This window comes from Coloeus monedula (assembly GCF_965178545.1).
Source record: "Coloeus monedula genome assembly, chromosome: 5".
Classification (NCBI taxonomy): Eukaryota; Metazoa; Chordata; class Aves; order Passeriformes; family Corvidae; genus Coloeus; species Coloeus monedula.
The window spans coordinates 60,237,267-60,261,269 of record NC_138785.1 but is presented as its reverse complement, the minus strand read 5'-3'; the positions used below and the strand labels follow the sequence as shown (position 1 = coordinate 60,261,269).

Below are 24,003 nucleotides of genomic sequence, written 5' to 3'. Positions count from 1 at the left end.
GAATCACCTCACAGACATGGCAAAACCCTGTAAACACAGAATCAGGACAGTTCAGGGTTTTCTGTCCTTAGTAACTAGCTCTTTCCTGTCAAGGTGCATTACACTGGATGACTTGTTAAGCCATCTGTTAATTACTTTTTTGTTTGTTTGTTCAAGCTGCATGCTTTGAGGAGTGCTGTGCAATGCAGTATAGAAGGTGGTGGTGATGGTGTTCCTGTCACTCAACAAAGCATATCTGAATACAAAATGGAAATCAGGTGAGTATGAATTCATTAAATTGTTGTTTTTTTAAATTATATTCCTTTTTTCCTTTACATGTTGCTACAGAGTATGATTCATGTCAGACTTTTAAATTCTATTATAAATAGCTCTAGAAGAATTTTGAGGATTTAAGAGTTGTCACTGATAAGTAGCATAAAACATTATGAAGAAAATACAGTTTAGGCTGAAATTTTCATTCAAAAGTGGTCTAATTTGATTACTTTTGTTAATTTCTTGGTAGCTACTTACTGGTATATTTGTATAATTAAATTTAATTAAAATAAAGTTTCAGTAGACTTCAGCTGGATGCACTAAGTTTTTACAATGCAACATAATTTTTTGAACAGACCCCTAGTTTTTTCCATCCTCTTCCTCATTACACAAGTGTTCTTGATTTGCTTCCCATTCTTAGGTATTTTGGCCATGTTTTTGCCAATGGCTTAATACAAATAAAGTGGTAGAATTTTGTTTTACAAGATTACAGTTATTGTTCTTGGACAAAAGCTGGGTAGTAAAAATACATAACAGTTTTTGGCTCAGTAGTGACAGTTTGTATTATTTTTGGCAGGTGGACAGTGATGAACTGTAAGTGTTAGCAGTATGATAAACAAGAAGTTATTTTGGACATCCGTGCTGAACAGCCTTTTAACTAGTAGATAATAAAAGTTTGGAACATTTGCACAATCTAAAAGTAGGCAGTAATGTATTCTTTTAAAGAAACAGACGTATAAAGTGATGTAATGGGTCACATGATAACATAATAGGAAAAAAAAAAATTTAATAACAATTCTACTTTCAGCCTTGAAATTTACATCTGCTAAACTTATGCATCCACACACTCCTCTTACATTGGGAATTATTTCTTCAGATTTTCGTTCTTCATGTACACTGTCTTGTAATACATTGGTATCTGTACAGAACATAAAGTAGTTTATAATTCATTATTTTATACTGAAGGACACAGACTTCCTTCCATTGAAAACGGAATAGCTTTTGGCAGTATCTTATTAACATATCTGCAGGGAGCAGGAGGTGTGCAGTTACCATACAGTACCTCAGAGACAGGAGCTCTCACCAGAGAAAGCATGAGAATGGTGATGGGAAGATTCACTGTGGGAATCAGATTCTTGGATTTTGGCATCAATGTGGAGGCTTGCTTGATAGAAATTCCAATTAGAAAGAATATGCCTTCTATGTATCTGACGTGTTTTTCTAGATCTTGAGTGCTTTAGTTTAGTTTCATGCTGTTATGAATCTGGAGAAACTCAGCTGAAATCAGTGAGATCAGTGTTGCCTAAGTAACATGAAATGAGTTTGGCTGGTATTATTCTAGGGCTTTTCATATCTGTATTTCTTTCTGGCTACATCTCTGTTACTGGAAGCTGTTACACATATGAAGTTCAGATGGGCTCTGGAATTTTTTGCTGTCATGATATTCAGTACTAACTTGGACCACTTATGTTGGTAAAATCATCTGACCTGCCTTGTCTCTCTTTCAACACTGCATTTTCCTGATGGTCAATATAGAATACTCATGAGAAATTACAGACATGTAGCATGGACAATAATCTAATTGTTTCCTCCACCCTCCAATTACATGACAGATGTATATGCTTTGCATTCTGAAGATCAGAGCTGTAGTTTTCCATTGGCTTGAGAAAGAAATGTGGTCTCAATACAGAAAACTTTTGCACATTAGTAATTTCAGCCCTACTGTCTTCATTTCCTGAAGTAGGAAGCCAACGTGTGCTGTGGATTCTATGATTCAGGTTCTTGTGGGTGATGTATTTTAGCAGAGATGATTCTCTACTGAAAGGTCCTGCTTCCAAATCCAATACATTAGATAAGTGTGATTACTGATCTGTATGTTCCTCCTGCCTTTTAAGTTTCATCTTCTAGCATCATCTGGTAGACGAAAAAGAAAAGGTTGCTACATGGATAAGTAATACTCGAACTGCTAGCTGATGAAGTGGAGAAGTTACTCATGTTGCTTTCTGAAAAGTCTGCATTTCTTCTTTGTTTACTGTTTTCACTAAATTGGCTTATGCTGTTAAATGATGTATGATGTCTTCTCTCAGCTCTAATCCAGCCTCTGTCTCCCACATTCTCTAAATATTACAAGTCCTAATACGTTAGTTTACGTCTTTTTTTTAATCACAGACTTGTTTTTCTACCAAGATAGTAGTGGAAACAGCCTGTGCTTGTGCTGCATGGACATGTACATTGGAAGTGTGTGATGGTCATTAAACATGCTAATGAACAGCTCTTTTACAATCAGATAAGAGGGTGGAAATGTGAAATACCTATTCTGAGACAAAAGAAAGGCTGTGATAATTTTGTTTGTATTAAGAATCTTGTATATCTGTCAAAGGACTTACTATGTTACTTCATCTCTGCAAGTCCTTTTTTACTGGCACTAGAAGCACATGAAGTTTAAAACATCTTTTGTAATGTACACGTGCACTAAGCATTACTTCATAGCAGCAGTGTAGGTTTCCTGGGCTGTTGTTTACATGAATTTACTTTAAAGTGTTTTTAATTATGTACAGCTGTAATAAGCATTTCCGAAAACTTTGAGATCTCTAAAGAACAGACTTAATTGAAGTCAGATTGTTCAAAATGAAAGAGACTGGAATATAGTAGGAAATCAAATCCTGCAATCTTCAAGTCTGGGTTTTATGCTCCTTGGATTTAAACCACTGCAGCCATCAATCAACCTGAAACCCCCATCACTTGGCTTTTGGTATCTCAATTTTTCAATCTGTTGTCCCACTGAGTTAGACAATTCCAGTTAATCATGTGCTATGTATGTGTATTTCTAGAGAAACCAGAAGACTTCGTGATGCTGAGCAAGAAAAAGATAGAACGTTGCTTAAGACCATTATCAAAGTTTGGAAACAAATTAAATCCCTCCGGGACTTTCAGAAGTTTACTAACACACCCATGAAACTTTATTTGAGGAAGTATGTCTTGATAACACTTTTTGTACTTTATTTGCTAACAGTAGAGTTGTAACAGGATTAGTTAATTTGGAAACTTAGAATTCTGATACGCAGAAGTAAGACTTTTGAGCAGTGCTGGCACTGTTGAGCCTGCCACTATTCCTTTTGAGTCTGGGCAAGATGGAAGGTTAAAATAAGTAATTACTGTGGCAGAAAGGATTTTCTACAGACTAATGAGTAAAGAAAGTTACTATCCAGAATTAACATAATTACTCTATCTGCTATCAACTCTTAGAGTACCCATGCTAGTCTTTTTAAATAAAACACACTTCTGATATAATGAAACTATTCATGGAGAAGTAGATTTCTGTTATATATTACAGACTTAATTGTAACCCTTATGTAATTCTATGCAACATGCTGGTAATTGTTGTTTTGAAGGGAAGAGGTTGATCAGAAATCAGATGAAAAAGCATATGAAGCAGAAATTCAGGCTGAAATAAAGGAATTACTAGAAGAATGTATGGAAGAATATGAAAAGAAAATGGAAGAGCATAAAACTGAGTTACAAGACTGGAAATCCTGGAAGAAGACACAGGTTTGTTTAAATCATTCAATTTCACAGAAAAATAAAATTATTACTTAATGTGTCAAAAATTTGTCCTAATACAGAAAAAAAAAATTCAGGAAAGTTATGCATAAGTTTTATAATGTTCAGGTACATTCTGTCTACTTAGAATTTGTTGTTCAGGTAATTCTTAATTAAAAAATTAAAATGTATTAGGTTTTTGTGCAGCATTGTTTTTCTGCTATTGATTTTCAGCACTTCAATTCTTTCTTTCAGTTTGTTACTTTTGCAGGATTCCTGTTAATTTCATGCCTTTCTTGCAAAGAAAAAACATGGATGAATTTTGTGCGTGTGAGTGGGGTGTTTCTAATGAACAAGCAGTTGATGTCATCTCATGTAAATCTATGTTTGGGAATGTCTCACTATGTTCAGGAATGTCTGACTGAATGATTTAATTAATATTCTAGCCTTTCACCTCTGAAAAGCTTTATTGCTAATAATGTGTACTGTAGTTAAGGTCTCAGTTGTGCTTTAAGGGGATATTGAGAAATACAGATGCTACAGCAACACACTGCAACAGGATGATCTCTGAAACAGACTGTGAAAACCAGGTTTGCTTTCATAGTTAGGTGGCAATGTACTGGATACCTCAGGGTAATGGTGATTATACTTGATTATAATTATTGCCCAGCTTGAACATCCTGGGTTTTTGGATACCAAAGCAAAATAAAGCCTAAGGAAATGCTTCAAATACAGTTTTCAGGAATCTAGTGTGTCTGCTGATACTTTCATGGAGAGTTTTTTTATGTACATGCAACTGCTATGGAAGGCATTTAAAATATTTGAGAAGAAGCCGATATGCAGGAATTGGAAATTCCTGTGGGATTTCAAGTGGGCACATGACCCATTACCATCATGTTGGTTCACTTGTAGGATAAGATGAATAAATGTAAACCGTGAAATGAAGGCAGGTAGTCATGAACATTGATCCTAATGCAAACTGTTCATCCACCGGTTATGCCTTCACAAATACCATTGTGGCATCTTTTTATTGTGCTAGTTACAAACTATCTTGAGACTGAGAAGACTGTGGTTCTTTCCTTTTAGAGAAATTATCTCTCTGTCATACCCAGAAGTGCTTTATTTTATTTTACTCAAAGTACTTTTTAGCTTTGTCACTGTTGTTGGTTTCTTACTAGTACAGATCACATGAATCAAAGACACTAGAGGTACATGAGATTAAATACATTTAAAAGCAAATACAAGAGCAAGAAAGATAACATAAAATTAGGCAAAGAAAGAATATTTCGTAAGAAAAATATATTAACAAGTTGTTTGGCTTACTACTTTAGTTAATGAGGAGAATCTGTTTGCTTTCTTTCCTATTATTTTGTTTATGATGTCTTAAGTCGTGAAGTGGCCAGTGCTTCCAGGCAAGCTGTACTTCCAAGTAATCTAAATGTCTGTGGAAGGAGGAGCTGTTTTGCAGTTGTTTAAAGCTGAACATGCACATAAACACTGGAGTTCTGCAATTTAGGAGATGCTGAAAGGCATGTTCTGTTTGTTTATCCTTGTTTGGCATAAGGAAGGGAAGGGATCATTCTGCTCATGCTAAAGATACTGCTAAGCTAAAAAACTTGTGCTCCAAAGTTTGTGCATCTCAAACAACTGTGTCTACTGGCTGAGTAACCTTCCTGTAATCCTAACAGAATGTACATGGTAACTCAGGCAAATGAGAACTCAGCATCTAGCCAGAATGTTGAAGAAACATGCTGGTTTTGAAAGGTGGTAGAGAAGATTAAGTAAATGTTTTTCTTGGAGCACATGATGGTTTTGAAGCATATGAATGGAATGTATTGCTGAATACTGAATGTGATGTAGTTCTTTACAATGAGAAAAATCTTTTGGGTGTGTGTAATGCTAAAATTATACTGTCGTTTTACTGTACATATACCATCTGTGTTTTAGCACTTGTGAATCAAGAGAGCAAGAGAAAAAATTGCAGAGATTGAAATGAGTTCAGAAAGAACATTACTGTTTTTATATGCAGAAGTCCAAGAAGAAAAAGAAGAAAAAAGATACTCATGTAGATGAAGAATCAGAAGAGTATGAGTTTGGTGAGGAACGTATAAAACCCATCCCACCTAAAATGGCCAATAACCTTGAAATAGAGCAGCAGGTTAGACAAAAAGCTGACAACTGCAGAAGGAAACCTGGCGAGCCGATTCTAGTTCCTGAGCTGACTCTCTCAGGAAGCGTAACTCCAACTGAGCAGTGTCCTCGGTAAGATAAATGTTGGCCAACAAATTACCTTATTTGTGATTTTCTGTTATTTTTAATTGCTTGTTTATACAACTTCAGAAGCATGAACTCACCATTCTGTTTAGCCTAGTGATGAAACTTCTGCTTCTGAAGGTGATATAACTTAATTCATTTTCAAGTCACATATAACCTTGTACATAGTGCCCTTAAAAACTTAATGTCTGCACATTCCCGTTGAACCTTCTGATACTCCTTGAGCATCTGCACAGAACAGTGGTATAGATACAAAGAAGCTGGTTTCAGTGTAGAGTCTAGGTCACTGCTGGCAGTACCACTCTCACTGGTTAGTCCTTTATACTAGGTCTGTGCTGTAGATAACAAAGGGAAAAGAAAGAAATTGTGTAATAAACCAGAGATTTCACTCTGGATAAAAGAAATAAATGTATTTGTTTTGTTTTACTTTCCACATTTGCACACACAATTTAAAATACATCTGCTGGACTTCAATAATTTAAAAACTGCTTTGTTTTGTACTTAGTTCACAGATAGCCTCATCAGGGAATGCTGCTTGGCTGTTGTACTCCCAGTGACTAAAAACTTCAAAAATTTGTACTCAATTTGATATCATTTGTTGTGCTTTGGAGGAACAGAGTGGAAGGGAATTTTTTTTTCCTGGATAACTTCTTTTCTATGGAGTTAGCTTTAGTGGATCCAAAGTTTGACTTGGTCATTTAAAAATAATTTTATAGTCACAAGAAGATAAAACAATTGTTAAATAATAGTTCTGAAGTCATTCCTGTGTAGTGATATTTTTGGAGGAATACCATCTTTATTTAGGTGGGTTCTGTCTCCCCATGAGAAGTCAGATTTTCATTAAAAAACAAAATAATAAAAATGTTATTAAAAATTATATGACGGCTTGTTTGACATATTTACAGAGCAGAAGTTTTGCGACGAGAAGACGTGAAGAAACGCTCAGCATTTATAAAAGTCCTTTTCAACTCCAAAGAAGTGTCAAGGACTGTTACCCGACCAATAAGTTCTGATTTTAGAGTTCACTTTGGACAGATTTTCAATTTACAAATAATCAATTGGCCAGAGAGTTTGAAACTACAGGTAGATGATGATTTATCGCAATAACTTTTAAAATATGATATAAAATGTAATTACTCCTGTAATGCTTGTGTTTTGCTCTGCGATAGTGTCATAAAGACTGAAAAACCTGTGAAAGACCCTTTGTAAATCATCAATCTTAAGCTCCTTCCTTGCTTCTCTAGTCACAAACTTTTAACTTTGCTGCTATGTTTTTGATGCTTATGCTTTCTAGATATATCTAGAACAAAACTATATATTGGATGGGAGAAATTAAATAATTGGCACTTGTGATTAAATATGTTAATGGATTGGCCTCTTAACTTTGGAAAAACTGATTTAGGTTGCAGATCAAATTGCTAATGTTTTATTCAAACATTCTTTTCCACACAGTAAAACCATCATAATGTTTACTGGAGGGGAATAAGAAAAAAAAATAATTTGTAGTAATGTCCATAACTCCGCTTGACTTGATCACCAGTGCAGTTAAATCAAGCCACTACCACTCCCCATTCCAAGTATGAATTAATAAATGATTCACATGAATACTTTTCAAAGTTAATACAAAATCTATTTAGGGGAAGCAGAATCAGGATCCTACTTCTCCCTTTATAAGATTCCTCTGGTTAGGTAACACTGGTAGTTCAGGGGAGGGTGTAAAAACCCCTTGTCTGCTTATTTATTTAACACACAAATTGAAAAGGAGAAGGAATACCATTTGCCTGGATTAAAAATGTCTGAATGGAGGAATCACTCACATCACTCTGAGCCTGCAGCTGGCTAGGAAAGAGAGAAGCAACCTGCAGTGCTGCCAGAATGGGGACTGTGTGCCATACCGTGCCTTTCATGGTAAGGGAGAATAAGTGAGGCAGAATCCCTCCAAGAATCTTCACCTGATCCCGGTGACTGTGTCACAAGCAGTTGCATATTATACAGTGATTCTCTTTAAAGCCTAGAGCTTGTCATACTCGTGTTAGGGGCATTAGAAAAGTGAATAGGATAGACTTTTAGGAAGAATTCAGATCAAGTAAGCCACTGATAGCTGAAATATCTGCTAATTGAGTATTTTAGAAAGGGAATTAATACAATTGCCCTAAATTACTTATTTCATGTTTCAGCCATAGTAAAACCTTTTCTCTCAGTACCCTGCAATATGTTTTCAACTTGTCAGGAATGCACATGTAAATTTTTTCTTCTGTCTGTCATCATGGTTTTTTTCTAGATTTATGAAACTACAGGTATCAGCAGTACCACCTTGTTGGCTGAAGTGTTCTTACCTGTTCCTGAGACTGCAGTTCTGACAGGCAGTGCTCCTCTGGAAGAAATAGAGTTCAGCAGTGATCAGCGTGTGATGTTGGACCATGAAGGAGTTGGCAGTGGTAGGCACTCTTGTCTTCCTCAGTTCAGCATTTTTTATTTTGCTGAAACCATGTAGCAGTAAGAGGTTGGAGGTTTCAGAGTAAATTTCTGCTAAGAGCCTTTACAGGTTCTGTAACAGTCTTCCATAATAATAATGATTCTTATTATTGAAGTTTGCTATTGAATTTTTGTCTCTTACTACTTTTAAGCTCTGAATAATAAAAATGTGTCTATTTATTATTTGTCTTGTTGTATTAGTGGAGCTTTACGACCTATAGAAGATGTTTGGGGTTTTTTGAGCATTTGAGTTAATCAGGCCTCTGACACTGCAGAGCAAGCAGATATCAATCGTTGTAGCTCCAGTGATTTTAATGCTTTAAATCACTGAAAAACTGTTTGTAGAAGTGTATATGCAGAGTAATTTTTTGTCCTCCTATTTGCTTTGTTGACAACCTGCACACACCTTTTCCCTGGGGCTTTAGGCTAAAGATGAAACAAGGGAGAGATAGGAAAAGGGGAAACAAGAAGAATACAGAGTAGCATATGGAACTTCCAAGTTTGTATAATGAATTTGAACAGCATTGTGAGATGACTGACTTGCATAAATTTGCTTTATATAAAAATACAGATAAAGCTAGAGCAGAATAGATAAAAAACTGAGGAGGAAAAAAACAGGGTAAAAAAATCATTACAGCATGTGTAAATGTCACTGACTATGATGACCAAATTAAAACTGTGTGTCAAAAGCTTTAGGACTGACTTTTTAATCATACATAATTATTTTGAGTCTGAATTTCTGTTTTGGTTATAAAAGTATGCTGAATCTGAAAACTACCAGAAATATTAAATGGTGTGCATCTGTGGAGAAAAAAAAAGAGCCTTTGTCATAGCCTTTCCTTCCAACTCAAATGGAAAGCATTTCTGTAGGTGTAATGGAATCTTTCACTCATTGTTGTAGAACAGAGTTCTTCCCCACAGCATGCAGCAGAATCATTGTTTCACATTAACATTTTTATATAAAGACACAGGTTATTTGACTAGTCATTTTCTGGAAGTATTTTTAGAAATGTTAAGATATGTTTGAATGCATAAATATACTACTTTGGATTTTTCCCCCTTTATAGGTGTGTCCTTTTCATTTGAAGCTGATGGTAGCAACAAAATGAGTTTAATGACCTCGGGGAAAATATCCAACAGTGTCTCTTGGGCAGTTGGAGAAAAAGGAATCCCCTTAATTCCTCCGGTATCTCAGCAAAACACAGGCATTCCAAGGTAATAAGATAAGAATTTTCAGTGATTCATGGGAAACTGGTTATATTAGTATTTAAAAAAAATGCACTTTCATAGTCAAGAATTTTCATTATCTTTTTCCTTAAAGTTAGATGTTTTACTGTCTGCTATAACCCTCTGCTGATAACTTAGGGTACATATTTGTGGTAAATATCTTTTTGTTAGAAATTTTACCTTTAACATATTATTTCTAGACAGCATCAAAGTTCAATTCAAGCTGATTAATTCAATTTTGTGATTTTCTAATAGAAAGTGAATATATTGTCAAGGAACCTTCCTGTAATCATTTTGCTAAGAGCAGAAACTCCAGCTCTTTCTTTTCTGGAGTGCATTTGGAGAAGCTATATAATTTGCCCTGAGGCTGAAAGTTGGTTATTGTAGATTATTTGTCCATTCCGTTGCTTTTGTATAATTCCATAAAGTCAAGGAGATGATACATAAAGGCTGCTTTTGTAATGTCCTTAGGTACCTTCACTGTAAACCATTAAGAATTTTTCCATAGTCATTAATATTGAGCAAGTATTAATACTTCTTCCAGCTGATCAGTTTGCCAGCTTTTTATTTATTTAGAGGCTAGACATTGGCTTACAAATCACTCTCTTACTATTGTTGACCAAGCTGCAGCCATTCAAGTACTTGCTGATCAACATACCAGTATTCTGCTGACTTCAGTGAGACTAGAATAACTTGAGATTAAAATCTAAAGATGCATTCCCAATGGCTAACTTTAAACTCTGGAGACTAATCACTGTAATAAATGGAAAAATGAAGACTTTCAGAAGGAAGTTAATCTGTGAAACACTCTTCTCTGAAACACCTTCTGGTTGAACAGCTCTCTGTGGTTTTCCATTGTCTGTTGGGAAGGCTGGAGACAGATTTTCGTGACTAATGTTAGCTTTTGCTACCCATGAGCTTTTTAGCACAATTGTGATTCGGTTGGCATTTGTTCAAGACTGGTGCCTAAAGGTAAACTTGATGTTACTGCTTTATCTGCTGCTCCAGTAACTGCTGGATATTTGGCTGATTCTAACCAAGCACAAGACAGATCTGTAAGTTTTTAAAGGTTTCTTGAAAATACTCAAGTAAATAGAGAACAAAGACTCAAACTAGCATCCCTAACAAGAGAAGGGGCAGCATCCACTCCTGTGGTATTTGGCTAATAACTCACATGTCCTGGTGTTTTGGGCTTACGTGTCAAGGTTTGAGTAGCAGGGGGGCTTCAGAGGTGGCTTCTGTGAGAAGCCAGAAGCCTGGTGATCAGGGCAGTGTATAAATGGCCTCCAGACTACCTACCATACTTCCTTTCTTGAGAATACAAGAAAGTGAGCAGGAGCATCCAGAGGATAAAGACTTGGGACTTCTTACAGGAAGGAGCATAAGCAGTGCTGCATCACAAGAGAGAAGGCTGCAAGGGTTTCCCAAGCACAGGCAGTGTCCTCTTCAGCCGCCATGCAGTCTGGACATGACAGGCAGAGCAGAGTGCTGGCAGCGGTCCCAGACATGGTGAGAGGATGATTCAGGCCCAAGGGCCTATGCAGAAACAGCAAGGAGGGGCAGAGATGAGGGCTACAATGCAGGTCTGAAAGCACCATCCAGGAGACAGGTCAAAGACAGGAGCTAAGATACAGCACTAGCAAGGACTGTATGTTTTAGAAGTTCTTTGTCAAAACTTTTATGTTACCTTTCACAGTGTGAGGCAGTTTATCTTCTTACTTGCTAGTATGCAATGTGGAATAGCGTAGGTGTATCAGAAATGTATCAATAAGCACCTTATTACTTTGTATAAAAGTTGTCTTCCACCAGCTCCTTCATATTTCACCTTGACTTTGCAATGGATCATTCCCTCAGTTCCATAGCTACAACTAAGAACTGTGTACTGGAATTTACTATTCAGGTTGTGGGGAGCTTTTTGGGTTTTTCTAAGATTGTTTTAAATACTTTCTTTAGATTGCTAAATCAAATGTGGTTTAGGTGTAAGTTCTGTCAATTCTGTCTTTTTAGTGCTTTAAAAAATATTGATGCTATTGCATCCATCGGTACATCTGGCTTAACTGATATGAAGAAACTAGCTAAGTGGGCAGCTGAAGCAAAACTCGATCCAAATGACCCAAACAATGCAGCTCTGATGCAGCTGATCATGGTAAGTGATGTTTACAGAGGTGAAGGGCTAATGCAGCTGTTAAACTCCCAGTCACCAGGATCTCCCCAGGCAATCTGCATGCATGCCAGGGAGGTAGCAGCATTTGAATTTGTGATGGACATACTTGTGTGAATGTTAAGAAGCAAAATATCTACTAAAATATGATTTATTAATCCATATAGTAGTGGGTTGTTTACATATTAATGAATATGATTTATTAATCCATTCACTAGTGGCAAAAAATAGGTAGAAGGGAATGTGCCTACAGATCAGTTAATAAATTAAAAACAAAATACAGATTTTGTGTTTGTTTTTTCCTTAAAGTGCAGGGGAATTTCCAGTGTGCTTGTGTGGTAGTAGATAAAAAGCTGCTCATTAGTGAGGATTGCACAAAGAGATTGTGGGTGTTGTAGAAGCTTCAACTTTTCTAAACAACAAATTGAGGAGCTATTTACATGGCTGCTTAATTTACATGGCTGCTTAATTTACATGGCTGCTTAATTTACATGGCTGCTTAATTTACATGGCTGTTTATTTACATGGCTGTTTATTTACATGGCTGTTTATTTACATGGCTGTTTATTTACATAGCTGTTTAATTTACATAGCTGTTTAATTTACATAGCTATTTACAAAGCTGAAGTTCTGTAAATGGATCTCCTTTACAGTACAGCTTCCTAGGTTACTCTGACGTTTTACAGTTTTCATACTCTCTAATCTTTTGTTTATGATACAAGGAAATAGAATTTTATTGTATTCTGTAACATATAATCTCATATGCTTTGCTCAGCAAAACCCAACTATAAAATACTTGGTGTTTCAGTCTGTGTGATCCATTTTTATTGCTTTTGCTTAAAATGAACATTCTTGCAATATGCATGTACAACTTAGAAAAGCTGTTTTATAGATTTTTGTCACTCTGTATGAAAAGGTTAATATTTTTGTTACTAATTTAGATTAGTACAAGCGGAGAGGCACATGTTCCTGATTTCTTCAGATTGGAACAGTTGCAGCAAGAATTTAATTTTGTTTCTGATGAGGAGTTTAATAGATCAAAAAGATTCCGACTCTTGCAGCTCAGAAACGAGGAGGTGGCAGAATTCCGAAACTATAAGCAAGTCCCTTTACATGAACGAGAAATCAGTGAGAAAATCTTCCAGGTAGAATGTTTTCTGAAATACTTCTTTTCTAGTTTAAGTGCTTAGAATATTTGACTTGCAGTTACGTCAAGTGGTCCTTTAAAGAATGTAAAGCTATGGTGACATGAAAAAATTGAGAATTTTAGTCCTTCAGTCTTTTCTAGTGTTATTTTCATCTAGTTGAAATAGCTTCCTTCCAGGGCAATATTTCCATAACTACATTGTGTTAAGAGGTAAATAACACAGAAACACTGCTGTGGACACAAATGTTATAAGATAGTTTTCGTTAAAGTTGAGAGACTTTTTTTTAAAACTGATTTCAGATATAGGAAGATAATTCAGAGATAATTCAGGCTTAGGCTTATTAGCTTTTGAGCTCTTTTTGAGGGGACTGTTAGAAGCAATGACTCTAACAAGAATTAAAACCTTTTTTTGTTTTATTAGAGCCTATGTTACAGATATATCTGTTTTAGTATGTTGCTCCAATTACCTTACCCTGTCCTTTCCTGTCTGTTAATTGCCTTATTGAAATGCAATGTGTGCGGTTTTTTTTATTTGGGTTATACTTCAATTATTTTTATCTCAACTCTGTTATTAGTGTAAAGTCATGCATTTTTTTGTTCTTAGCAATTCATGTAGCTAAGGAGCATTTTAGCATGTTCATTGCCTTAGCAGGATCAGAATCATCTCAGATTCTGGCAACTGCTGTCTCATCCCTACTTCTTCTGACATAGATTTATTTGAAAAACTCCTTTCTTCCTTTCTATTGGATGATATGTTTTTAAAAAATATATTTATTAATGCACTCATATCTGTCTCTTTGCAATAAATATTATTAATTTTTACATTTGAGGTTAGTTTTGTATCTTTTATTTAAAGACGTACCACATCTTTGGTGTACCTTTCTGATCCAGTTTATTTTATGGACTATTTTCATTCATTTCATGTTACCATTCAAAATATGAAAACCATAGTTGAAGAATTATTTTGATGGGGGTTGTTGTTTTTTTTTCCATTAAGGTTAAATTGGATAAACCCATGATTACCCATTCCAAGTTTATTTTCTATGCTGTGGTCTTCAAAACTAAGTTTCTAGTGATACTGTATTTCCTAGTTGGTTTACTAGCTATTTGGCAAAAAAGTCTGTAAATTCATAGAATCATGGAAATACTGTTTGGAAAATACTGTCTGGAGATCATCTGATCCTGCTTTCTACTGAAGTGGTGGTACTGTTGCCAGCACTAGATGAGGTCAGCTGTTTATTTGTCTAGCCAAGTCTTGAAACCTCTAAATGGGAGACTCCACTGCGTTTTAGGATAACCTGTTCGAGTGCTTCGCTATCCTTCCAGAGATTGTTCAAAAAAAGAAAAAAAAGTCACATCCAACCTGAGCCTTCCAAGTTGTATTTAATGGCTGCTTTCCCTTGTTGTACTGTCTGGAACTAGAGAGACAATTTTGGCACCTTGTTCTTTGTAACTGCCCCTCGAAAAGTTGTGGGCAGATACTGCATTGCTCATTAATCTCTTCTTCACCAGACTGATGAATTGGAACACCTTGCCCAGTGCAAGAAAGACTCTGAAATACTGGAATAAGTCCAGTAGAGAGCTGCCAGAATATGTGCAGGGCTGAAGCACATGACCCACAAGGAGAGGCAGAAAGGACTAAGGTGGTTTTTGCCTAAGCAGGCAAGGCTGAGGGGGTTTCTTATTGCATCCTTCAGGTACCCAGCAGTGCAGAGAAAACAGAGATTCATCTTAGAGGTGAGATGATGATAGATACAAGTTGCTCCAAGAGACATTCCAGTTAAATATAATGAAAACATTTTTCACAAAGAACGGTATTCAAGTTCTAGAATGTATTGTCCATCAAGTTTGTAGAATTGCCATCTCTAGAGATACTGAAAATAAAACTGTCCAAGGCCCTGAGCATTCTGATTGGAGTTGTTCCGACTCTGAGAGTTCGGATCAGATGACCACCAGTAGTTTCTTCAAACCGAAATTATTCTAAGATTCTAACCTCTTCTTGTAGGTCATGTTCTGTAGGCCTCTGCCTGTCTTAGTAGCACTTTAGTGGATCCCATCCAGTGTCTCCACCTGCCTCTTGAACCGGCAGCTGCAAACTGGCTGCAGTATTTCATGTATGTCCCCTCAAGTGTCAGGCTGGAGACAGGAGTCAGGCTGCTAATTTCCCTTTGTCTGTAGGACATGCTGATCCTTATGTATCCTATGGTTTGCCTTTTGCCAAAAGAACACGTCTTTGGTTGTCATTAAACCCACATTTATTTCTGTATGGCTGTGCCAGTGCATGAAATTATTCCACCCTCAATACAGAATTTTGCCTTTATTGAGGCTTCAGTTGTCACAGTCTTAAGTTAGCAAGAGCCCTCTGAACTATGGTTCAGTCACTCATATTAACCACTCTTCCTAATCACGTATCCTTGCCTAAATTGCTGGCGGTGCATTGAGTTTCTTCATCCAGGTCATTTGTGAAGAAACTGAATAATGCTGGCCTATAATCAATTCCAGGGGCACTTTGCTATTTAGAGCACACTAACTAGACATTGAGCTGTTCATCCTTACTGTTAGAGCTCAGACATGAAGATTAATTTTACTGAGTACTTTTACATAACTAGCTGTGGTTCTAAAGCCAGTGTGATTTGCAGACTGCCATTAAACCTGCAGATCCTGGGAGGTCCTCTTGACTTGTAAGTTCTGGTTTTTGCTTGGAAGCTGAGTGTCAGCTCTAGCCTTTTCTTAATTTATAAGCCACTTTCCTAAACTCGTGAATAAAAGTTGCATCTGTCAGTAGAGCTTTCCCTGTGGTCCATCAGAATAGTAACCACAACCCTGAGAGATATCCCATCAACATACTTCTCCCCAAGAACCAAGTGCAGTTCTACTCACCAAGTGAGTTTTACATCCTATGAAAAGTAGTTACTAATTATTTGGAAAAGTACTCACTAGTATTAAAACACAGTTCAGACCATCTTCCAAGAATACTGCGTCATTTCTGCTTATACTCTTCCTGTTGAAGCTGCAATAAGTGACTCCACTTCCAGTTCAAATGGAATTTCAGTTTATAACAGCAGGTCAAAGTTCAGCTTTAAAAGAAGAGAGGGAAATCTTCAATTTATTTGTTGTAATTTAAACCACATGAATCTTGTAACTGAATGGAATTCTTGTCTCTATTTCTCTATTCATGGAAGTTTAGCATATATTGTATAAACTAGCATTAAAAATAGCTTTTCAAACTTCTCGCATCTGCTGTGGTTTACTGTGGTCCATACATTATTATTAATGAAATACTTAGCATTTTTCTTAATATGTGATAAAGCACTGAACATATATTGAATCACAAACTGTAATAAATATCTTTAGGACTATGAGAAGAGAGTGAAAGAGAGGGATGTGATTGACAGCAAAAATTACCTAGATGCACACAGAGCAGTTGTTGCCAACTACCTACAGAAGGTAAGATGCTAAATATATGGACCCACCATATTCCTGTAGGCTGTACATTGCTTCTGTACTTGGGTACTTTATTTCCATGAATACTAAAACCTGATTCATCTCTAAATATGACCTACAGACATCTTTAAAATTCCAAGTTAGGCCTGAAACTGGTGTAACTGAACAAATGGAGGTCTGTGTTATATAATGCTATTGAGAAAGATGCAATATACAAAATGACCAGCCATTCTGGATATTTCTGTCAGTTCTGTCAATTCTTCTTTGCTCTGGTGTCCCAGAGATTTGTACTGTTGAGTCCCAGGAATTCAGTGATTTCTCTCTCCTCCCTGTTTTCCTTGTTGTAGGCTGTGATGCTAAGAACTTAATTATCTCCATGAAAGCAGCCTGAATCACTTCTAAAAATCATTTAATGTAATACACAGTGTCTTGTCCTGCAGCCTGAGGCAGAGGGCATATTTTCCATCACATTTACCTTCATTGTGGTATTAGAGTAACATCTTCCCCTTACATCGATTTAATTTATTCTTCTAGTTTTCATTACATTAAGATGATATTCTCTTTAATCCTTAGGGAAAAAGAAGGAAAACATTAATCATCTAACCAAGAAAAGTTTACAATTTCAGATTGGCAGAGTAGCAAGTGCAAAACATGGCTACCAGTTTCTTACCAGTTGTGTAAATATCAAAAAATGTATCAAATTCTAGCCTGCCAGCAAAACATGAAGTATGATGATAAGGTTGAATTAAAGTAGGACAAAACAAATTGTTGGTTAGAAAGAATACTTCATGAAAGAACCATAGAGAAAAAAATGTTTAAATCTTCCAGGCAAGTGCCAAAGTCCAGATTCAGTATGATAGTATAAAAAAATTATTTTTGACAAAGCTGTCATATCTTTGTCAGCCCCGTATGTTTTGCATGGCATTGAACATATGGGTTTTGTAGCACACTGAGTAGTAGTGAAGTAGTACAGAATAGCATACATTATAGTACCTTTGTTTGCCTCTCTTCATAGATTAAATACCAGTAGCCTTTTTAAAACAGGTTTTCACTTTTATAAATTGTCAGATGGGCTAGAAAATTAGATTGCTTATATCAGAAATGAAATTCAGTTCACTCTGAAATGTGATCTTTGTATGTGTATCGCTTCTGATGTTGTACTAGCACAGAGTATAAAGGCATTACTAGCATTAGTGGTAGGAAAAAAGGACAAAGGCAATATTCTTTCAGTCTGCTTCCACGCAGTTGTTGGGAGAAGAGGGAAGACTTTCATCTTTGTGCTTCACTCTACGACCTCAGCAAAGAAATGAAAGGAACTAAGAATTTTAAACATTTATTTGGAATCACAGTATTTGTAATACAGGCTTCATAGTTCTGTAGTCCAGAGAATTTCTTTGATCCACATAACCGGTACCATATAGATTTCTCTACAACCTTTTTTGCAACTTCATTTAGATACTGAAAAGAGATGTCTGTTAGTGTCATTTATTGTTGTAATTGTTTCTGATGGTAGGTTGTAAGCAGATGAAGACATAATTTTTTGATTGTATGTTTTCATATATTCGTCTATGAATCTAGCCAGTATGTTTCTAGAGAAGCATTATATTGGTAAAATGAGCTGCTTTTACATTCTAAAGAAATGGCTGGTGGGAAGGAGTTTTTTCTTCAACTGTGACCCTCTTAGAATTGGGAAAAATGAAGAATTTGTATGTGGATGTTCTGTTTGTGTTTAACAGACAGAATGCAAATATTGGCAGTGGTTTGGATTAGAAATGCACTTTTGTCTCTTCTCCCTCCCCATTCACAGGTTCGAGAATCAGTAATCAACCGTTTCCTCATAGCAAAACACCATTTTGTTCTCTCTGACCTTGTCAATGAAGAGGAGATTCCAAGCCTGGGGTAAGAGAGCTATCCTTATTTTTTGCAAATAAAAAAATTAATGTAAAACCACCAGCTTTTTTTATTTCTCTTTTGCAGAGTGTGTTGATGTGACAAACTGATGTGATTTTGTGTTTAGTATAATAGATAAACTTCCAATCACTGTGTATACCTGTGCCAGTACAATGTATTGATAAACAAAGTGTGTAAAAACTTTTTTAAGAAAAAGTCTGCTTTTGACAGAAATAAAGTGACAGTGTGTAAATAAGATTTAACAGGATATAGTGCATTTCTGATGAGCTGATCATTGTCCAGCTGGTGCCAGATTGAATATTTCCAATTATCAGGCAAGTGTCAGAGTTAGTATCATTAGTACTCGTTCTGTAGGTGATGCCTACTTACAGCCAGTGCCTATACCCTGCAAATAATGTGCAGTAGAGTTTTAACTGTCATTTTCTTTATTTTACTTCCCATGTACTTCTGATGCTGAATGTTGTCATATGCTGTTTATGCTCAAAAAAGATACCAAGTTTGGAAATTACTGCTTTTTTTCTTCTAAGATTATTGTTTCATTTATTACTTGAGCACTTTCTTTGGATTTTTGTTTCAAATCCCATACCTGTCGATTTTCACATGTATCAGTCATCACAACATAGATGACTCTGCTCACTTAAAATCTGTGCAAGTAAACAAGTTGTGGAAGTTATTTTTTTCTTTCATGTAGAAGTTGCTTCTGTTCACTATAAACAAAGCACCCTTATAATACAGTCGAAGTGTTTTTCAGCCAGCTGTATAAATCTAAACAGTCCCATCTGCTGGAGATACAGAGACTTGCTCTCTTACAAAAGACTTCATGCTTAGTCTTAGTTGATGTTTTCACATCACAGTAGAGAAAAATCTGAACAGGACTACAATTAGCTTTTTGTTTAAAATAAGATGCTTCATTTGTATTTTCTCATCATGAATCCTAATTCGTATTTGATTCTATTTGCAAAGTTTTATGGTTACTGAATTCCAAATAAACAGTAGTTTGTTTAATATTTACTTAGTGAGATATTTCAGTAACTCATGATTTTGTGTTATTTTAAAAGTAATTACTGAGGGGGATTTATTATATATAAGGAAGAAATGCCATCGGCTATCAGGTTTTAAATGTGATTTTTGAATGTCTGCAGTTGATATCAATGATGTAAACATTACACACATCTGCATAAACAAAACATGCATCTTCATTTTCTTGTTTTCCTATTTGTTTTCTTTTTTCCTTTGGTTCTGCTTTGCCTTGGGTTATAAGTTCTGAGGGTCCCGGGTATGTTGTGGTATATTGATTCTGCTTCCTTTCTGTAGCCTCTCGTTCAGTGTACATAGCTGTGTAGTTAGATGCTTTGCCTCTTCGTACAGAGGTTATCGTAATCTCCTAGATCCCTTGTTTACAGCACTGTAGTTTAGATCTATCTTGAAGCTGTGTAATTGTCTTGTTTGCATCTTACACAGTTTTGGGGAAAAAACACCCAAAATAGCCAAACTTTTTTGCACATTGAAGTTATAATTCCTGAAATATAAGACAGAACTGGATTGTGCAGTGCTAAACAATTGCAACATTTTGACATTTCAGAGAGTTTTGTTTGGCACTAGCAGGAGCAAATATTTCCTTTTTATGTTAGTGCATAATTTTCATGTGTCACGGTAACACTAGAATGCTGGATTCTATGCAAAACTGACTAAATATCTGGTTTATGATTATTAGCATTTTGGGACTCAGCCTCTTTAAACTGGCAGAGCCAAAACGACCGTTAAGGCCAAGAAGAAAAGAAAGGAAGAAGGTCACAGCACAGAATTTATCAGATGGAGACATCAAACTGTTAGTGAACATCATTAGAGCCTATGATATTCCAGTGAGAAAACCAGTGATGAGGTATGTTTAAATGCTTGTTTCCAGTACAGATTCATTTTCTGTCTTCTGCTGTTTTGAGGATGGATGAAGGAACGGATGTTGCAATGCAGCCATGTGTGTTGTTTTGATTCTCATAATAAAAACATACATATATACACTTATCTTTTTATTAATGATGATAAATAACTGATATTTTGTGAGTTTGTAGATTAATATAATAGTTTTTCAGTAGCTGTGAAATTCAAGACATGTTTTAACAGAAACTGTCTGAAAGATAAGTTACAGCTTTGACAGCATTGTAACTCTGGTAATATCAGATGAATTATACCTTCAGCTAGCCTCCTGATAAAACTCAGGGAAATTTTATTTCATAGTATCTTAATTAAATACCAAAACCAAATATTAAAAAATCCGGTTCTTCATTGTGGGATGCTATATTTTCCTCCTGAGTGTAGCATGTTGGTCTTCTTCTTGATGAACTATTTAAGTTAATAGTCCGAGCCTAATGTGGCTCTAATTTTAAAGGTGGCCTTTCCATTCAGGCACATTAAGACAATGCCTGCACTGTATGATGGTGGGTCATGTAGAGACACTGAACAGTCTGTTTCAGTTCCAGAAGCAATGTATTAGTGCAGTGTTCTCTCTCTCTCCCCTCAAATGAATACACCTTGCATTTAATTCAGAGGTATTTCCAAGCTGGCCAGTTACAGAATTTAGCATCATCAGCTGTTCTATCTCTTACTGTATTACAGGTTCTGTTGTTCCTGTTAATAAGTTGATACTGAGAAAAGCAATTCACTGACAGGAAAAAGAAGATTAAAAATTCAAGCTGCTTCTACATGAATAGTTACTCTTTTATAGTCTGTAATGTGATGTTATCACAAAAAAAGTTATGTGGATGTACTATAAAAATAAATGTTTTAACATTTATTTTCTTTTACTTCACACATGGGTCGACGAAACCGTAGTATTCATATGGATTCTTTTTTGCCATAGAGGCTGTGCCTGAATACCATAAGATCTACACTGTTCACAAATTCTGCAGGGATTCAGCTACTTGAACTTAAAAACCTGTAGCTCAAAGAGATTGTGCGGGGTAGGCAAAAAAAAGTCTGCAGTTGATAAGCACTTCAGAAAAGAGAGCCTCCGGGCACAAAGTACTCTTCTGCAACGAGGCTTGTAAGAAGTATATACTCGGTAGCCCTTTCTGGCATTTTATTTGTATTATTTGATCAAATAAATATCTTCCAAAGCTTAAAATTGTAACAAAACCATCAGGAGTATTTCCAAAATTCTGTATGGCTATTAGAGAATGTGAGGGATTCATATTTTGTAATGAATTTTCTGTCTTCCCTGGTTGTTGTCTGTTTCCTCTTGCAGCAAACTTCAACAGCCATCGAAATCTTCAAGGTCCTTTAATGAGATGTTTGCAGCTTCTCCGTCAGCTCAAAGCCCACCTAATAGCCCAGATTGGGCATTCAACCAGGTATATTACAAAATGGACATATTCTGTGAAGCTGTGAGCATTCCTCTTTTCCACAGACAGTAGCATTCACCCTCAGAAACATACCTATTGGCAAGGTTGCCTTGCCCACTCCTTGATCTCCAAAAAGAGAGTAAAGCTGCAAAAGGTTCAGAGAAGGTGATGTCAGATACATGGAACAGCTACTGCCCAGTGAAAAATAGTGGGGCTTTCAGCCAGAACACCCGTAACTGCAAGTGGAGGAGAAGGAATATGGTAGAAAGGCACAAAATCACGAATCATGTAGACACTGGATAGGGATTGACTACTTCCTGGCACTACAAGTACAAATGTGAGTGATGGGCAAAGGAAGCTGGTAGGAGTTAGATTCAAAACCAAGCTTCAAAAGAAGGTTGTGGTTCTTCATTCAGCAGCTGGTTGGTGCCCAGAGAAGTTGCTTACATGTATTGCAGATGAAAGAGGTTTGTTTGTGCTGAAGTGGGTATTAAACAAGTATTTGGAAGAGTGATCCATTGGGAGTTACTTAATAGAAAAATCATTACAAATTTAGAAAAGTCTTTCATCTGAAAATGTTTGAGGTCTGGGAGAGTAATAGGAGAAAATATCATCTATGCTTGCTCAGTTCTTACTCTTCTGTATATGTTGGCTGCTGGCTGTTTTCACTTTGGGTCCAGTACACTCGTAGTCTAAACCAGCACAGCCATTCTTATGGCTGACACTAAAACTACAATTGCTTGCTATTTAGAACTAAATTCAGCATCCTTCTGAATGAAGATGAAAGACCTTCAGGGTTTTTTCCTCGTTTTCTTATGATTTTCCTTCAAAATTACAGCTTTTTGAAATGTAGAAAAGGTTCTGGCATATGAATTTGAATGTTAATGAAGGCATTTTTAATCACATTAGGGGTTTGCTTTGTCTAAATGAAGTTGCTTATCTGGCATAGGAGCCAGTTTCAGGGACAGCCAGGATTGTGGCTGTAGGCTTCTTGGATTACAGATAAGAGGATACGAGTGTGCTTTTTTCCACTGGTGGCTGCATCACATGTTCTGTTTCAGTTACTTTCCTTGATTAGATAGCCTGTGGCTTTTTCATTCTCAGGAGAAAATGTGGTTTTGTCAGTGCATATAAATACGTCAAGTATTCTGAGTACACATAAACTTTTGGAAATGGTAGTGTATAAAATATTTTTAAAAGCTTCATAAATGCTTAGAAGTCCATGAAATGCAATATTTAAGGTGTATAAAGTTATATCTGGGCTAGACCAGCCTGATCACCAAAAATTATATTTTTCTAAATACATTAAATATGTAATTTAATGTGCTCTTATGAATTTCCACAGAGGTCTGTTTCCTTTGTTTCGATACCTGTTTATAGGTTTTGGTCCGTCCTTTTGTAGAAGTTTCTTTTCAGCGAACAGTCTGTCGCACAACAACAGCAGAAGGTCCAAGCCCCAGCTGGAATGAGGAACTTGAGCTTCCATTTAGGTATGGCAAAATGAAACCAAATTATTTCTGATTAATAATAACTTAATTTGAGCATGCAAATTTATCCACATTTTCCTGTACTGTTCAAATCACTTTTTTGATTTCTTTAACCTCTTCAGAGCTCCTGATGGTGACTACAGCACCCACAGTTTGCAGTCAGTAAAAGACGAAGTCTTCATTAATGTTTTTGATGAAGTACTTCATGATGCTGTAGAGGTGAGTTCATAATTGAAGGACACTGTACATTACAGAACATTGTGAGCTTTTTGAAGTTGACAGAACAAGACTTTTCCATGTAATAACTTTCCCCCTCTTGTCCTTCTCTCTTCTCTCTTTTATCATTCCTTATGATTTTATATCTAGTCAATACTGCAAGGTTGTAGAGGGAGAAATTTTTACAGTGCTAACCTTTGTACATATTCAGCTTGTACCACGTAAAATGCTGCTAGAGTTGAACACATGTATGTAGTATGCTTTACTGATATTTAATGGAATTGGAGATCCTAAAATTGAGAGGCATCATGAATTGTAATCGGAATTCTGTTCTTAACCTTAATCAGAACTTTTTACTTCATTCCATATGAGTGATCCAGTTCTTGTATTTTTTACTAACTATTTTGTTACACTTTGTCTCATCTTGTTTTACAAGCTCTTTGGTGAAATAATAAAAAAACCCCAAACCGTCTATTGGTTGTATGCATTAATTGATTTGAATGAGACAAAAATTGCAAGTACTAGTAACAA

At 36.0% G+C, this 24,003-nt stretch overlaps 1 protein-coding gene across 1 annotated transcript in view; it reads left to right on the top strand.

The window, feature by feature from the left end:
* The window catches only part of CC2D2A (coiled-coil and C2 domain containing 2A), a gene marked incomplete at its 5' end in the record, with an annotated part of 53,436 nt that overhangs the window by 15,148 nt on the left and 14,285 nt on the right, over positions 1 to 24,003 (top strand). Inside the window, 15 exons of the mRNA XM_082281998.1 lie at positions 157 to 257; positions 3,084 to 3,224; positions 3,645 to 3,801; positions 5,822 to 6,054; positions 6,972 to 7,149; positions 8,348 to 8,504; positions 9,609 to 9,756; positions 11,776 to 11,914; positions 12,871 to 13,074; positions 16,431 to 16,523; positions 18,328 to 18,419; positions 20,146 to 20,313; positions 21,673 to 21,778; positions 23,150 to 23,259; positions 23,379 to 23,475. Of these exons, the coding sequence (XP_082138124.1) occupies positions 157 to 257; positions 3,084 to 3,224; positions 3,645 to 3,801; positions 5,822 to 6,054; positions 6,972 to 7,149; positions 8,348 to 8,504; positions 9,609 to 9,756; positions 11,776 to 11,914; positions 12,871 to 13,074; positions 16,431 to 16,523; positions 18,328 to 18,419; positions 20,146 to 20,313; positions 21,673 to 21,778; positions 23,150 to 23,259; positions 23,379 to 23,475 (2,124 nt within the window). The remainder of the gene's footprint in view (positions 1 to 156; positions 258 to 3,083; positions 3,225 to 3,644; positions 3,802 to 5,821; positions 6,055 to 6,971; positions 7,150 to 8,347; positions 8,505 to 9,608; positions 9,757 to 11,775; positions 11,915 to 12,870; positions 13,075 to 16,430; positions 16,524 to 18,327; positions 18,420 to 20,145; positions 20,314 to 21,672; positions 21,779 to 23,149; positions 23,260 to 23,378; positions 23,476 to 24,003) is intronic.